Source organism: Barbus barbus (genome assembly GCF_936440315.1).
Source record: "Barbus barbus genome assembly, chromosome: 8".
NCBI lineage: Eukaryota > Metazoa > Chordata > Actinopteri > Cypriniformes > Cyprinidae > Barbus > Barbus barbus.
In genome coordinates, this window is record NC_136736.1 from 13,358,121 (window position 1) to 13,373,762 (window position 15,642).

At 36.6% G+C, this 15,642-nt stretch overlaps 1 protein-coding gene across 1 annotated transcript; it reads left to right on the forward strand.

The window, feature by feature from the left end:
- The first annotated feature begins 12,589 nt into the window (after positions 1-12,589).
- LOC306873553 (uncharacterized protein) lies at positions 12,590-14,279 on the forward strand. The gene is made up of 5 exons (XM_079422938.1): positions 12,590-12,795; positions 12,900-12,941; positions 13,281-13,409; positions 13,504-13,544; positions 13,632-14,279. The coding sequence occupies exons 1-5, from the start codon at positions 12,690-12,692 to the stop codon at positions 13,719-13,721; spliced, it is 408 nt and encodes a 135-aa protein (XP_079279064.1). The 5' UTR covers positions 12,590-12,689; the 3' UTR covers positions 13,722-14,279.
- Positions 14,280-15,642: the final 1,363 nt, after the last annotated feature.

Below are 15,642 nucleotides of genomic sequence, written 5' to 3' on the forward strand. Positions count from 1 at the left end.
GATATTTTTAAATAATAAAAAATTGAATAAATGTGAATATGTTTGCTGTAGACAGTTGTCTTTAAATCACTAAACTGGTGTAATCGTTAAAAATAATTCAAGCAACCATCATTATAATAAATGTTAATAACTTACTTTCCATCATAAATTCACCATAAATCCCTAGAAAAGGGTTTATTTTCTTTTCAATTTACACTTTAAAGTGTGAATTGAATTCACAGTGTGATGTAGTTGTATTAGATTAAAAAAAATCTCAAACCAAGTGGCATCTGCAAACAAATGATGCTATGAGGCTTTCTTCACTTTTTTGCAATGCGTTTTAACTGTTGTCAAGGTGATTTTATAGCGGCTGTATGAAGAACAGTTCACCTAGCAGAGTAACCACAGGTGTAGTTCATCATATTAGCATACAAACACAAGTTTGACAACCATTGTTTCTTCATTTTGAACAATAAATAGATTATTTTATAATTTGGTGCAAATTTATGTATGTAGATGTACAGTATGTAAGTATGTATGTATTTATATAAAATAAATACCACTTGTTTTTTATTTTTAAATAATCCAATGACATAAGGAAAGGGGAAAGGGAAGTGGTGTGTGGCCAAGTATGGTAACCCATACTCAGAATTTGTGTTCTGCATTTAACCCATACAAGTGTACACAAAGTAGTGAACACACACCCGGAGCAGTGGGCAGCCAATGCTGCGACGCCCGGCGGCAGTTGGGGGTTCAATGCCTTGCTCAAGGGTCTCACCTCAGTCGTGGTATTGAGGGTGGAGAGAATGTTGGTTATTCACTCCCCCCACCTACAATCTCTGCCGGACCTGAGACTCGGACCCACGAACTTCAGGTTACAAGTCCAACTCTCTATCCATTAGGCCATGGACATAAGGTGTCCATAAACTTTTGGGGATACTGTATATGACATTTCCAGTTCGTTCCAGTTCTGTCAGAAAGCAGAAATCTTTTTCTCATTTCCCTGTAACAGGTTTTATTTCACATGGTTTGAGTTGTCTTGAGAATCATTCACCAGTAAAGATTTATTTCTCTCTTCTGCTTTTCAAAATAACACCGCAACAGGTTATAGAGAATTGAGAATCCAAAATGCATGAGACCATTTTTAAAACAAAGCGACCATCTGAGTATCTAAGACTTGAATTATCAAACATTTGCTACATTGCAAAGTTATGCGAAACTTATGTGTTGAAGGAATAGTTCACCTAAAATGAAAATTTTCTGAAAATTTAATCACACTCAGGCCATCAGGCCATCAAATGTAGATGAGTTTGTTTCTTCGTTGTAACATATTTGTGGGGAAGTCGTGGCCTAATGGTTAGAGAGTCGGACACGTAATCCAAAGGTTGCGGGTTCGAGTCTCAGGCCGGCAGGGATTGTAGGTGGGGGGAGTGAATGTCTAGCGCTCTCTCCACCCTCGATACCACGACTGAGGTGCCCTAGAGCAAGGCACCGAACCCCCAAGTGCTCCCCAGGCGCCGCAGCATAAATGGCTGCCCACTGCTCCGGGTGTGTGTTCACGGTGTGTGTGTGTTCACTGCTGTGTGTGTGCACTTTGGACGGGATAAATGCAGAGCACGAATTCCGAGTATGGGTCACCATACTTGGCAGTATGTCACGTCACTTAGAGAAATACATCACTGATTTTATGGATCCTCTGCAGCGAATGGATGCTGTCAAAATGAGCCCAAACAGCTGATAAAAACATCCCAATAATCCATAATTAAGACATTTTTAACTTGAAATTATTGTTTCTGGCTAAAATGCATGTCCTCAATCCATAAAAATGCTTTCTCCAGATATTATATGATAATATATGTTGTTTACTTTTAGAAACGTCAATGTTTCAGAAGTGCAATATGCAAACATATTTATGTGTCTTAAGCTGGCTGCACGCAGCAGTGTTATGCTTGAGAATGAGTGTTTCATAACAAAACTTTGAACAATACTGTGAATGAAAACCAAGGAAAATATTAGATCTGTTTAGCTGTTAGTTTCAGAATGCATAAATGCTCTTTCTGGAGATTATCTTCTGAAGTGAAGTAACATACTGCCAAGTATGGTGACCCATTCTCGGAATTCATGCTCTGCATTTAACCCATCCAACGTGCACACACACAGCAGTGAACACACACACACACACCGTGAACACACACCCGGAGCAGTGGGCAGCCATTTATGCTGCGGCGCCCAGGGAGCAGTTGGGGGTTCGGTGCCTTGCTCAAGGGCACCTCAGTCGTGGTATTGAGGGTGGAGAGAGCGCTGGACATTCACTCCCCCCACCTACAATCCCTGCCGGCCCAAGACTCGAACCCGCAACCTTTGGATTATGAGGCCGACTCTCTAACCATTAGGCCACGACTTCCCGACTTCTTCAGTCTTGTAGACAAATGACTCACCATATGATGCCATAAATCACTTGTCACCACCTACTGGCATAATGATATAACCTGAAAGGTCAGTGAATGAATGAATGACCAAATCTTTTTGGTGAATGGATTTAACAAGAATCAAGAATTTTTTTGCTATTTTGATTATGACTCTGCACCTAAGATAAAAACCAATATCCACAAAAAAATGTATCACGACAGTTTGTACATAATTTACGAGGTGGCTAATTCATACAAATTCATATGACCTCACTCATACACATTTGTCTGTTGGTGAAAAATCGTACGTATTTTACAAGGTGGCAAATTTGTAAGAATTAGTAGGACCAGCCCTAAACCTACCCCTCACAGAAATTGTACAAAGAATAAGCCACGTCATACAATACATACTAATTGGTTGTTTTTTTATTTTGTAATTTTTTGCAGATCTAGACAAATGTGGCTCAGCTTCAAGTATGTTAATTGATCTATAATTGTCCTCAACATTGTGCTGGACAGGGATGCATTTCCCCAGAAGCATTTAGCTAACTATGGTTGCAAGTTCCTTTGAACTCTCTTGGTAACAAAGGAACTTGAGACCATTGCTTTTGGGAAACGCCCCAGATTAGCAAATCAATGTGTAAAGATAATAATAATGTCTGCAAATAAAATTCCTTTTGCATAATAAAAAATCCAAAAGGCTTTTATATACAGTACAACCATTTAACATCTTATGAACATCACTGTAGACAAGGTGAAATAACTGTGAAATGTGGTGTGACTTTTTTTAATTTCCTTTATGAGTACGTGGATGAAAATACAGTAGATGCCCCTGACCCAAAATCATCTTGTGCTTCTCTTTCAGAAAACAAAGCAAACTACACACAGTATTGTGTGATTGACAGTATTGCTGTCACGGTGCACACGGCAGGAGAGGAACAAGGAACACGCAGACGAGGATGTAACTCAAAATATAGTCTTTACTCAACACAGGACAAGACATGGCAGGACAAGGCAAGGCTTACGGATAGGAAATACCGGGGGTAGTGAGTAGACCAGACGAAATCCAACAGAACAGACAGGACTAATATACACAGGTAAATCAGACAATTAAACAAACACGGCTAGACAAGAATTAACTAATAATCACATAGGATGAGGACTGGAAACAAACCAAATAAGGACACAAGAGGCAGGAACACATGACACACACGACAGAGGACTGACAATTGCACAGTGTGATTAACAAAGTGCATATTTCCTTTTTTTATTTTAGAGAACGTTTATTTTTTTTTGGAGGCGTGAAAGGGAATAAAAACACTCAAATTACATAAGTGAGTACACTTCCCCCTAGAGGGACAAAAAGACAGTTTAAGTAAAACTTCCCTTTAATGTAAACATCAAGTAAACAATAACTTTGCACCAAGGTGCTCATGTCTAAAAGGGTGTTAAAACATTGTTGTTTTTTACCAAAACATCAGTAAAGCATTTTTTGCTATTGACTTTTGGTTACTGAGAATGTTAGAGACAGACGATCTGCTTATATTTAGAGGCCTTTTAGGTTTATAATCCACTAATAAAAATATTTTACTAAAACATACAGTCTAATAAATAAGACATTTAGTGTTGTGATTAAATGTTTGTATTTACACTTTCACACTTGAAATCTGTCGGTTACATTAAGATGTTGACCCAGATTTATCTGTATTCAGATCATTCAGATAATGGCAAATTTTGTGTGTGTGTGTGCTGTGCTGTATCATGAAGTCACGGCTGAAGAGCGGGTCATGCGGGTACTGTTTGCCTAAAGTTTTTGAATACTGTGAATTCGGACATACTACTCTTTTGACATACTGTTTTTTTTTTTTTGTATATATAGTAGGAAAGTATTCGATTTCGGAAGTGTGGAATGTTAGACACTTCATGCTCTCAACTATTGCAACTTTAATTACATAGCGGAGGGGGGGGGGGGTGCTCTCAGATTTGATTATGAATAACAATAAGCTTATATAATTCATACACTACCTGAATGAATAGATACTGTATAGTGCATCGTTTGGGATGCAGCTTAAGTTCTCTTTTGCATCTTATTGCACTTACATGATTAATACACAAAAAACATACATGTATATTAGATCAGTTTAATAAAGTGATAGCAGCGTAATATAGCTACTGCTGTCTGTCTATGCTGTTAGTATGACGCAAACAACAAAATAAAAACAGAAAAGCAGCTTGAGAAGAATAAATTTGGCAGACTGTAAACCACTCATTCAGGGGAGAAGCTAAGCTATTAGAGTGTTCCAATTTGGCATCACTTTGGAGTACATTCCTCAACAGCTCATTTTCAAATACCTTTTCTGTTTTTCGAGAATTTTTTAAAATATTTTTTTTACAGAATTTTTTCAAGAATTGCATTGAGGGACATTTGAATTTTTTGTCTGTCTGGCCCCAGATTTTTATAGCAAATCAATGGTTGATTCATTTCTCATTAAATGTTAAATTAATTACTGAAGTATAACAATAAATTCTTCCTATCCCTAATAATGGGTAACACTTTAGTATAGGGACCAATTCTCACTATTAACTAGTTGCTTATTAGCATGCCTGTTATTAACATATTGGTTGTTTATTAGTACTTATAAAGCACATATTCTGCATGATATTCTACATCCCTAATCCTACCCAACACCAAATTTTAACAGCTACCTTACGAACTGTTAATAAGTAGCAAATTAGGAGTTTACTGAGGCAAAATTTGTAGTTAATGATGTTAATAGTGAGAATTGGATCTTAGAATAAAGTGTGACCAAAGAATGTTTTAATGCGGTGATTTAGAGGTTAAGTACTTTCTGATTCACTATAGCGCAGTAAATGAAACTTTGAAACTGGAAATTTATGAAGAAATATTCTAGGTTCTTCATATTTTTTTCTTTCTCTAACAGAAACATTTCAAACAAACATGTTTAAATTTTTGTTAATTACTTTCCTTCCTGTTAGTCTTTTCCGTCAACTAACATTAGCCAATTCCTTAATGGAATTGTTCTCCAATGAGCAAGTATTAGCAGTGCACGTTATGAATATTTTAATAATATCAAAACTAAATTTAAGTTGACATGCCCTTGCAAATTAACTATCAATCTGATGGCTGACTTGAAGCTATTTATTTCCTTCCTGTCAGGTTCCATTCCATTCTAAAATATGTAATTGTGTGACAGTAATAAGTGAAAGTGCTTGACAAGAGTATATTTATACATGAATACTCCTACAGGTAGAGCAGTATTTTTGATAGTGCCGCAACATTACAAACACACTTTAGCACTTCAAAATGTATATGCTTTTCCTCTGAAATAACTTTTCGTTTTTTGGCTAATATCACATAGGTCTTGAGTAGTATTGCATAATGTTAGCCAACATACTAAACACCTACTTAGGTATTGTTTTTTAACTTGCATTGGTCTCACTCCATTCTGGTATGTAACTGTTACGGAGTAACTGAAGCGAGAAGCATGCAGATCCATTTGCAAAGCTTTATTATTAAACATGGTCAACACAGGCAAGGGTCGGACAAATGGCAAACAGGTATATAGAGGGCAAGACAGAAGAGTACTCAAGTAAACAGGTGTGGGTCGATCAATGGCGAACGTAATCCAAAGGAAGAGGCAAGCGAATAATCCAGACAGACGATAATCCAGGCACGGTACAAACAGAGTCCAAACGACAAGACAAGAGAGCAATCCAGGACAGGCAGGCAATCAGGAAACAGACAATCAGGCAAAACTAGAAGTAACGTGGGGAAGTCGTGGCCTAATGGTTAGAGAATTGGACTCGTAATCGAAAGGTTGCGGGTTCGAGTCCCCGGCCGGCAGGGATTGTAGGTGGGGGGAGTGAATGTCCAGCGCTCTCTCCACCCTCAATACCACGACTGAGGTGCCCTTGAGCAAGGCACCGAACTCCCAACTGCTCCCCGGGCGCCGCAGCATAAATGGCTGCCCACTGCTCCGGGTGTGTGTTCACGGTGTGTGTGTGTGTGTGTTAGAGGTCTGCACGGGCTTTAAACTGAAGCCCGAACCCGGCCCGTACCCGCAATCATTTAACCCTACCCGACCCGACCCGACAAATACATTTACATGTTAAGCCCGAACCCGAGGTCCACTCTATTTCTCACAGCAAATAGATACCATTTTTGCAATATGTTGTATTTTCTCCCAGCAAATAAATACCATATGCATGCAAAAAACATTTTTGGTGTATAAATGGCACTAGAAATTAATTTGTGGTATATATACGCACTTTCATGAGATCGTGTTTCATAATCTGCTACTGGGCCGGCCCTCTGTCAAATTTTAAAACCCAGTGTGGCCCTTGAGCCAAAAAGTTTGCCCACCCCTGGGCTACACAGACCACAGACACACAGGTAGAGCCTGTGTGTCTGTGGTCTGTGTAGCAGATGCACATTGCACATCTGCGCACGCAACTTTCTCTCTCGCGCGTGCCGGTCACCACAACACAGCAAGCAGGCAAAGCACACGGCACGCAAACTATATATAGCCTATTTAGTTTTTCTTAGTTACAAACCCGAACCCGACCCGAACCCGACGCTGTTCAATAAACATTAACCCGAACCCGACCCGAAACCCGCACATTTTTCGGGACCCGTCGGGCTCGGGTCGGGTAGCAGACTTCTAGTGTGTGTGTGTGTGTGTGTGCATTTGTTCACTACTCACTGCTGTGTGTGTGCACTTGGATGGGTTAAACGCAGAGCACCAATTTCGAGTATGGGTCACCATACTTGACAATACGTCACGACTTTGCTTTACTTTAACTAGACTGGACTAGAGCAAGGAACTAGGAACTAGCCAAAACTCTGACAATAAACTGGCTCCATAAAGTGCTTTCACTAGGAGAGCGATAAACGCAGACAATACTTTGAATTTGTAGAAATACTTTATTTGATTTTAAGCAATTATTTCCTGTTACCAATGGCAACTAAAAAGCCATCAGTCATGGCATAAGGCAGTGGTTCTCAAACCTCTCCATGAAGTACCCCCAGCACTGCACATTTTGTATGTCTCCCTATATCTGACACTCCAACTTCAGGGCTGTATCCGAAATCGCCCCCTATACCCTCAAATAGTGCACTATTTGAGGGGAAGGCCATTTTAAGTGGGGTTCGAAACCATAGTGGATGTTCTCGACTGCACTCATTCAATCCCACAATGCCCCGCAAAAACGAGTGTACAACCGGTGTACACTCAAAGGCTAGATAATCCCCAGAATGCACTGTGAGAGTCGCACGTCGAATTAATTCCTGCGTCTCGCCAGAAGATGGCACCCGCGGCTAAATCATCCATTCATTAATTCTAAAAGCGCTCGTCCACGGCGTAATACAACATAGGTGCAAAATTAATTGTAAATTGACTATTAGGGTTTATACATAATTTCCGTGACAGAGTTCAAGATAAATCCTTCAATCTTACTACTGGAGCTGCCTGTATCAAATGATTATTAAACAGCAAGCAAACTATGCAAAAGCGGCAGTCCTTCCGGTGCACTCAGTGTCTGAATTCACTCACTCGTTTTCATTCACTCCTTCAAGTGAACTGTATTAGTGGACTAATGTAGGGAATAGTGAATGAGGGTCTAGGGGGCGATTTCGGATACAGCCCAGGTCTTGCAGTCTCCACTAATGAGCTGATGAGTTGAATCAGGTGTGATAGATGAGGGAGACATACAAAATGTGCAGGGCTGGGGATACTCCAGGACAGGTTTGAGAACCACTGGTATAAGGTAAGCTTAGGGCTTCTTGCAAGAGACAGGAAGTGGTAACTCCTTAGACTTCCTGTGGTTCTGTACATAAACGAAGCTCTGTAAAAACTACTTTGGTTGCACTAGATAGTTTTCTATAGTTTACTCATACATATTATCATCTCATTCATAGGTTTTCATACTCAATGTTTACCACATTCATTTTTGTATGTTTGCATATAGTAAAATGTACAATACTGATGTAGTGGTAGCATATAAAATGTATTTACATAAACACTAACTATTCTCACAATTTTTTATATTTTTATTATAAAAAACATATGTAGAAAAACAAAATTAGGCTGCAAACCTATGCGTAAAGGCAAGAAAAGTGCTGCTTCTTTGCAAACACCATAACAATGACTTCTCATTGCCCTACTTGTTACACACCCAGATATTATGCAAAACAAAGTTTAAAATTTTATCAATACTTTTCTGTTATAAACTGTAGAATGCGCTACCTGAAAGGAAACCATATCACAAGCATACCAATAATGTGGTTCATTTTTGATTGAGATCATGATAGGAGCACAGAAGAATGCTAAAAAGCACTGAAGAATCTAACATTTCTGTCTAGATTACTGTAGGATTTATTATGCAAAGAATGTAATGTGAATGTACTAACATAAATTTTTTGGAAAGATTTAAAAATATGCACACTGTGTCTTTCTGAAAGCTAATTTAGGCCTTCTTTTATCTCATAATTAATGAGAATTCTGACTGTGCTGCTGTTCAGTCATTATCCACAAGGAGGTGCCACTGAGTTCATTGTCCTACTGTCAGTGTTGCCAACTCATTTTCAGAGGAAGTTGCTAAAGGCAGGTTGATTTGTTGCTAAAAGTTGCTAAATGGCATTGAGATGTCATTACACAATGACGTCATTATGTTACAGCAACATAAAATTGTGTCATTTCTTTTAATACACAATGAGATTACGCAAAGTGACTTGCCATCTCAGTGAAAAATTAGATTTGAAATGTTAATTTAGATTTTGTCGCAAAAGTAATATTAACACTATTTGTAGTAGTATAAACACAATATTGAATTACTGAACAGTTACATGGTCTTAAACAATTTATTTTCATAATAAAAGTATTAGTTAATATATAGCACTCTACTATGATATAGTGAAAGTGAAAAAGTGAAAAGAAAAAGAAGAAAGATTTGTAAAAATAGGGCACATTTACTGTCAGTATGAAAGAATTTTCCATATTGATTTTCACAGTTGTTTTACCAGTACTTTAAATTATGCTTTCCATTTTGTTGTGTTATATAGGGTTACAGGAAATGTTTGTAAACTTAATAAATAATGTCCTGGTGGACAAAATACCGGTTACACTTTATTTTGATAGTCCACTTTAGACATTCTACTAACATTCTACTAACTTTGTAACTACATGTCTACTACATGTCAACTAATTCTCATTAATTTGCAACTACATGTCTACTAACTCTCAGAGTGGACTGTTAGGTTAGGTTTAGGGTTAATAGAATAAGTTGACCTATATTCTAAATGTTCTCGTAGTCAGTATGTTGTATGTTGTGGACCCATCAAAATAAAGTGTTAGAAGATATTAAGCAGACAGTCTACTAATATAATGACTTCTAGCTGACTTGTAGTTGCAAAGTTACTTACTCTTAGTAGAATGCCGAAAGTGGACTATCAAAATAAAGTGTTACCAAATTGCCTGTAACTTTTCCATTTTTCTGCACTTTTTTTTTTCTTACAGTGTACCTAACTGATTGACAATTATAGGCACAACCTAAAAAACAAGGTGTATCATAAATAAACTATTATTACTGAACAATTGCAGCTAGCAGGGTAATTCACATATGCTGTGTGTACTGCTAGGCACATCTCTTCAACTCTCCACTGATGTGCTAAATTAGCTAAATTTGTTGCTGGGTGCTTTTTTGGGGGGGGCTAAGTTGGAAACACTGTCTACAACCTATACTGTTGAAGAAACCTTTTTTCTTCAACATATGAAGAGGTTTAACCAACCTGGACAAGGTTCAGACAACCTTAAACCACAACAAGCACACTAGATGAGGTTCGACACTGTCAATGACGAAAGAAGACAAACTAAGAAGAGCAACCATCAGAAACGGACACAGACACAAAGCCGACTAACAAAAAGAATTGGTGATAAACAACGCAAGTGAAAAGCACTTGTGATTCAAGGATTTGAAGATACAAGTTAAGAAGTACAAGAAAAGAGAAACAGAGATGGTAAGAGAAGTCCTGGAAGAACTTACAGCTTCCATTTCACATGCGTACGACAGTGTTCACAGCTCTCATTTTATATTATTTTTTAAATATGCATTTTCTGATAAAAGACCTTCAATAATAAGCAACTCTGTCTTCCAGATTATCCTGGCCACTATTCTGATATTGATGTGTTTCATTGTCAGCGGCACCACAAATGGTGGGTATTCAAACCTGCCCTATAGACTGACCGATATCAGTCAGAAATATATTCCTAATGTGATGTGTTGGGATGTATTATGGTATTGAAGAGTATGCATTATGGTTTGAAGAGTTTGGTTCCAAAATGCTATAAATTACGGAAGTTCTAAGTGGCCATGCATTGTTATAATTTTTCTGTCTTGTTTTCTTGTGATCACGACATAACGAAAGTTGTTTTGTCGTTATCACGACTTAATTTTCTCTGTGTATTCGGCATGAGAAAATGCTATAGAAGCAGCATCATGGATGATCGTATTCGCTTTTACTTTGATCAGGGACTCACTCAAACTGAAATAGCTCTGTGTCTGTCAGTGATTGACGACTTACACATAAGTGTTCCACACTTGAGAAGGAGGCTATCGGGTCTGCAACTTTATCGTCGAAGACAATATAACGACCCTGATTTTCTCACGATAGCTACAATTACGTCGTGAGAAAACGGTTTTTAGGTTGAGATCAACAACTTTCGTTATGTCGAGATAACGAGAAAATTAAGTCGTGATAACGACAAAACAACTTTCGTTATGTCGAGATCACGAGAAAATTAAGTCGTGATAACGACAAAACAACTTTCGTTAGGTTGAGATCACGAGAAAATTAAGTCGTGATAACGACAAAACAACTTTCGTTAGGTCGAGATCATGAGAAAATTAAGTCGTGATAATGACAAAACAACTTTCGTTAGGTCGAGATCATGAGAAAATTAAGTCGTGATAATGACAAAACAACTTTCGTTAGGTCGAGATCACGAGAAAATTAAGTCGTGATAACGACAAAACAACTTTCGTTAGGTCGAGATCACGAGAAAATTAAGTCGTGATAACGACAAAACAACTTCGTTATGTCGAGATCACGAGAAAACAAGACAGAAAAATTATAATAATGCATGGCCGCTTAGAACTTCCGTAATAAATCCATTTTGATTAATTTGAGTAAAAATGTGCTTTCTTTACCGAGAAAGTGGCAAGATGAAAACCATTCTTTTCTGTTTCAAACTTTCCCATAGCATATTTAGGTTATAATAACATTAAAAATTCTAATCCAGATTTTGATTTTCAAAGATTTATTATAAAAACTCTGACAAGCTACACGATATCGCGTTCATAATCGAATGTGATTCATCTGCGGTTATGAACGTGATATTGCTCCATATTAAATGGTTTTGTGAGTTTTGTTATTTATCTACAAAAGGTTTGCTGTTTGTTGCATCGAAGAAGGGGGAAAAAATCACAGACATATATAATAGTTTTATATATAATTATTATATATTATAAATGTATTTATAATATAGTACAAGCTGGTAAATGTTTGCTTATAAATTTGAATAACAGAATTTTCATGTATATTTTAGATACCTCTGTATATTTGAATAATTATCTAATTCATCTTAAATCTAATCAATTTAGATGAAGATCCTTTTACTTTATGTCCAAAAGCATAGAATAAGCAAAGGTAAAGCCTCATACATCAATGTGCTGCATTACACTAATGTGTGTGATGCACAGTTACTATCAAATGTTAAACCACTTCTATGAAAAAAAGTCTAAACAACTCATCATAGATGTATAGGGTGAGGTGTTTCACCATTTGTACAAACACGCACACTTGAAATTTGTTCTTTATTTGTTCTATAATTTGTCCTATTAACGTTTATACCAGTAAACCTTCTTAATGTATTGTATGAAAATTCTGCTTATGTTTAATTTAGTGGATGATGTCAATGTAGCTATCTAAAGACCTGACATACTAAAAATTTACTCTCGACTTTTTTTCTTGATCTAATTTGTTTTTTTTTCTTCATTCTTTTAGGGTCTGAGCAGAATTGTTATCCAGTGATCAAAGTGCCACGAAACAGAGTGTTTCTAGCTCCTGTTATGAGCGTGTTGAAGATAAACTGTACTATATCTCTACGTGGATGTCACAGGAGCCCAAGAGTCTCATGGTGCAAACTCTATGGAGCTATCTGTAATTCTTTAAATTACTCAGATCACATAAGAACTGAGTGGAAGAACATCACAGAACATGAAGCGATGGCTTTCCTGATTTTCCTGAACACCTCAATGGAGGATACAGGTTTCTACAGATGTAAAGAAGGCGACATGTCTATAAGCCATGCTATTAATGTGACTGTAACAGGTAAGAGACATTATCTTTAGATTCACTGATGGACTGTAAACATTCACATATTTTGTTAATGTAAATAATGACATTACTAGGACATTTTTTTATATTTTTAATAGATAATAAGGAGGATAAGATTTCACACAATCAAAGCAACACAAGTAAGGGCATGACCATTAATGTTTTGCTTGGACAAATGCATCTTAATTTGTTTATAAGAACCATAAGTTGATAATGACAACAACTCTTAAATATCATTTTATTCAATTCAGATATTATCTTTAGATTCACTGATAGAATCTAAACATTCACACATTTCGTTGATTAAATTGTAAACTATTATTTATTGTCTTTACTAAGACATTTTTAATATATTTTCACCTGATAATAAGAAAGAAGAGTTTTCACCCACTCCAAACAACACAAGTCAGGACAATATTACTGTCAACTTTTTATGCAGGATAATTACGACCTCTCTTAAATATTTTCTTCTTGTTCAGTACCTACAACAGTATATGATCTAAATACACCTCCAAATGATTGGCTCTGGTATTTTGTGTACATCTGCAGTGGAATAGTGGTCTTCATATTTATGATTGTATCATTCCTTTATATCATTAGACGCCAAGGTGAGTGATTTGAGTGTTTTAACTAAATATAACAGTCACTTTATAAATGATACTAGTTTTGTGTTTCCTTGCATAATCCTATGAAATGTTTTAGGGAGAAAGTCTACAAGAAAAGATATGGCAAATAAAAATCAGGTATGTTTTGTTTCAAATATGTCTGTGGAACTGTTAATCGTATCTGTTGAAAAATTATTTTTTTAAATGCTGTTTTCACTTCCACAGCACATGGAAACAGAAAACAATGACCTGCTTCTTCCTCCCAATTTCTATCTGAACTCAGACGTGCTGACCTCTGTTGTATACCGTGTTTAAGAAACTATACTCTCACAAAGCTGAGAGTACAAAGCCTAATGTACCTAATGTACAAAAGCTAAAATGCACATCTTTGTACCCTATTTACCCCTAAATGGTATATATACTTTAAAGGTACACATTAGTACTTTAAACACACATATTAGTACCTTTATAAAGGGTACCAGCCCAGTGACCGTTTTGTACCAGTGTGCCTGTGCACTGATGCAGAGCAGCATCAAAAGAACAGAATGATATTTAATATGCTTCTGAATCATCAGCCAATGTGAAGAGGTTTTTTTTTTTTTTGGTCATTCAGTTGTTAATGTTAAGGGTAAAGTAAAAAAAAAATTAAAACACTTTATAATAACATTAATTAATTAATCATTAACAAACATGATATAATGTTTAACTAATCATTACTTAATATATATATATATATTCACATATCTATATATGACATTATGTGCTTGTTAATGTTAACTAATGAACTTATTAAACATTACCAAATGATTAACAGATCATGATTTAATGTAAATTGAAATGCTTACAAATGTCATTAAACTTTTAATTCATATGATCATGCATTTTTTTTTTTTATCTTAAAATGATTTTGACAGATTTTGAAGATGTCATTAATAAATTATTAACAGACATCATATAATGCTTAACGGATCATTAGTTAATGTTTACAAATGTCATAAAACTTTCAATGCGTTTTAAAAATCTACAAATGATTTTGAAAGTTTATTTGTTAATGAACTTTGAATGCTTACAAATGTCATTAAACTTCAGTTCATATTCAGTTCAGTTCAGTTCATGTTAATATACTCATAATCACAGTCTGTAAAGGTCATATATTTGGTCTGTTTTTTGTGTAGACTTCTACTATTTGCACATCTTAAATAATTTATTAATTATTTGTTAATGTTTTTGCAGTACCCAATCTTAAGTGGAAACTATTCATCAATTGTAAATGTTTATAAACATTTACTAATTATTAGTTATAATTATTAGTACCATGAACAGTCATTTTGATGACAAAAAGTGTCCCAAATGACCAGAATTCACCCTATTTTCACATCTTTACAAATCATTTGTTCATGTTTTTGCAGTACCCAATCTAAAGTTGAGACTATTCATCATTTGTAAATGTTTATAAAAATACTGATTTTTTAGTATCTGTATTGGCACTGGACTTTTAACTACTATAACAATGTTTGTGTAAAGGGTGGTAAGTTAAGTTTAGCTAAATGCTTGGTAAAGACAACACACATTGTAATTTGGGTACAAAACAAATTTTATTACCTGAACACTTATATTAGTATACAATTGTGTATCATTAAACAGAATATTCCTTGAATCGTACATCAACAGGAGGGGGAAAAACTCATTTTTAAGAAAATACTTCATTATCAAAACAATGCAATATAAACAGATTGAATCATGTTGTCTTATATTAATCAAATTGACCCCTGTACACTGTTGACCTCTTACCCAACCCTTAAACCAACCCATACACCAAACCTGTCCCTAACCTTCAGTAGCCCCTCACTGCAGAACAAAGATCCAGGGGGCGGGGTTGGATCCACTTCTAGGCTTAGGGTAGGCTTAGGGGTGGAGATGGGTAGGCTTAGGGGTGGAGATGGTAGGTTTAGGGGTGGGGATGGGTAGGCTTAGGGGTGGGGATGGGTAGGCTTAGGGGTGGGGATGGGTAGGTTTAGGGGTGGGGATGGGTAGGTTTAGGGGTGGTGATGGGTAGGTTTAGGGGTGGGGATGGGTAGGTTTAGGGGTGGAGATGGGTGGGTTTAGGGGTGGAGATGGGTAGGTTTAGGGGTGGGGATGGGTAGGTTTAGGGGTGGAGATGGGTAGGCTTAGGGGTGGGGATGGGTGGGTTTAGGGATCAAGGGGTGGAGACGGGTAGGTTCAGGTATATGTAAGG

Coding starts and splice junctions, on each gene's coding strand:
- LOC306873553 (XM_079422938.1), top strand. CDS start 12,690: ATGGCTTTCCTGATTTTCCTGAACACCTCAATGGAGGATACAGGTTTC. Junction 12,942..13,280: donor ACACAATCAAAGCAACACAA/GTAAGGGCATGA, acceptor CTTCTTGTTCAG/TACCTACAACAGTATATGAT. Junction 13,545..13,631: donor ATATGGCAAATAAAAATCAG/GTATGTTTTGTT, acceptor TCACTTCCACAG/CACATGGAAACAGAAAACAA.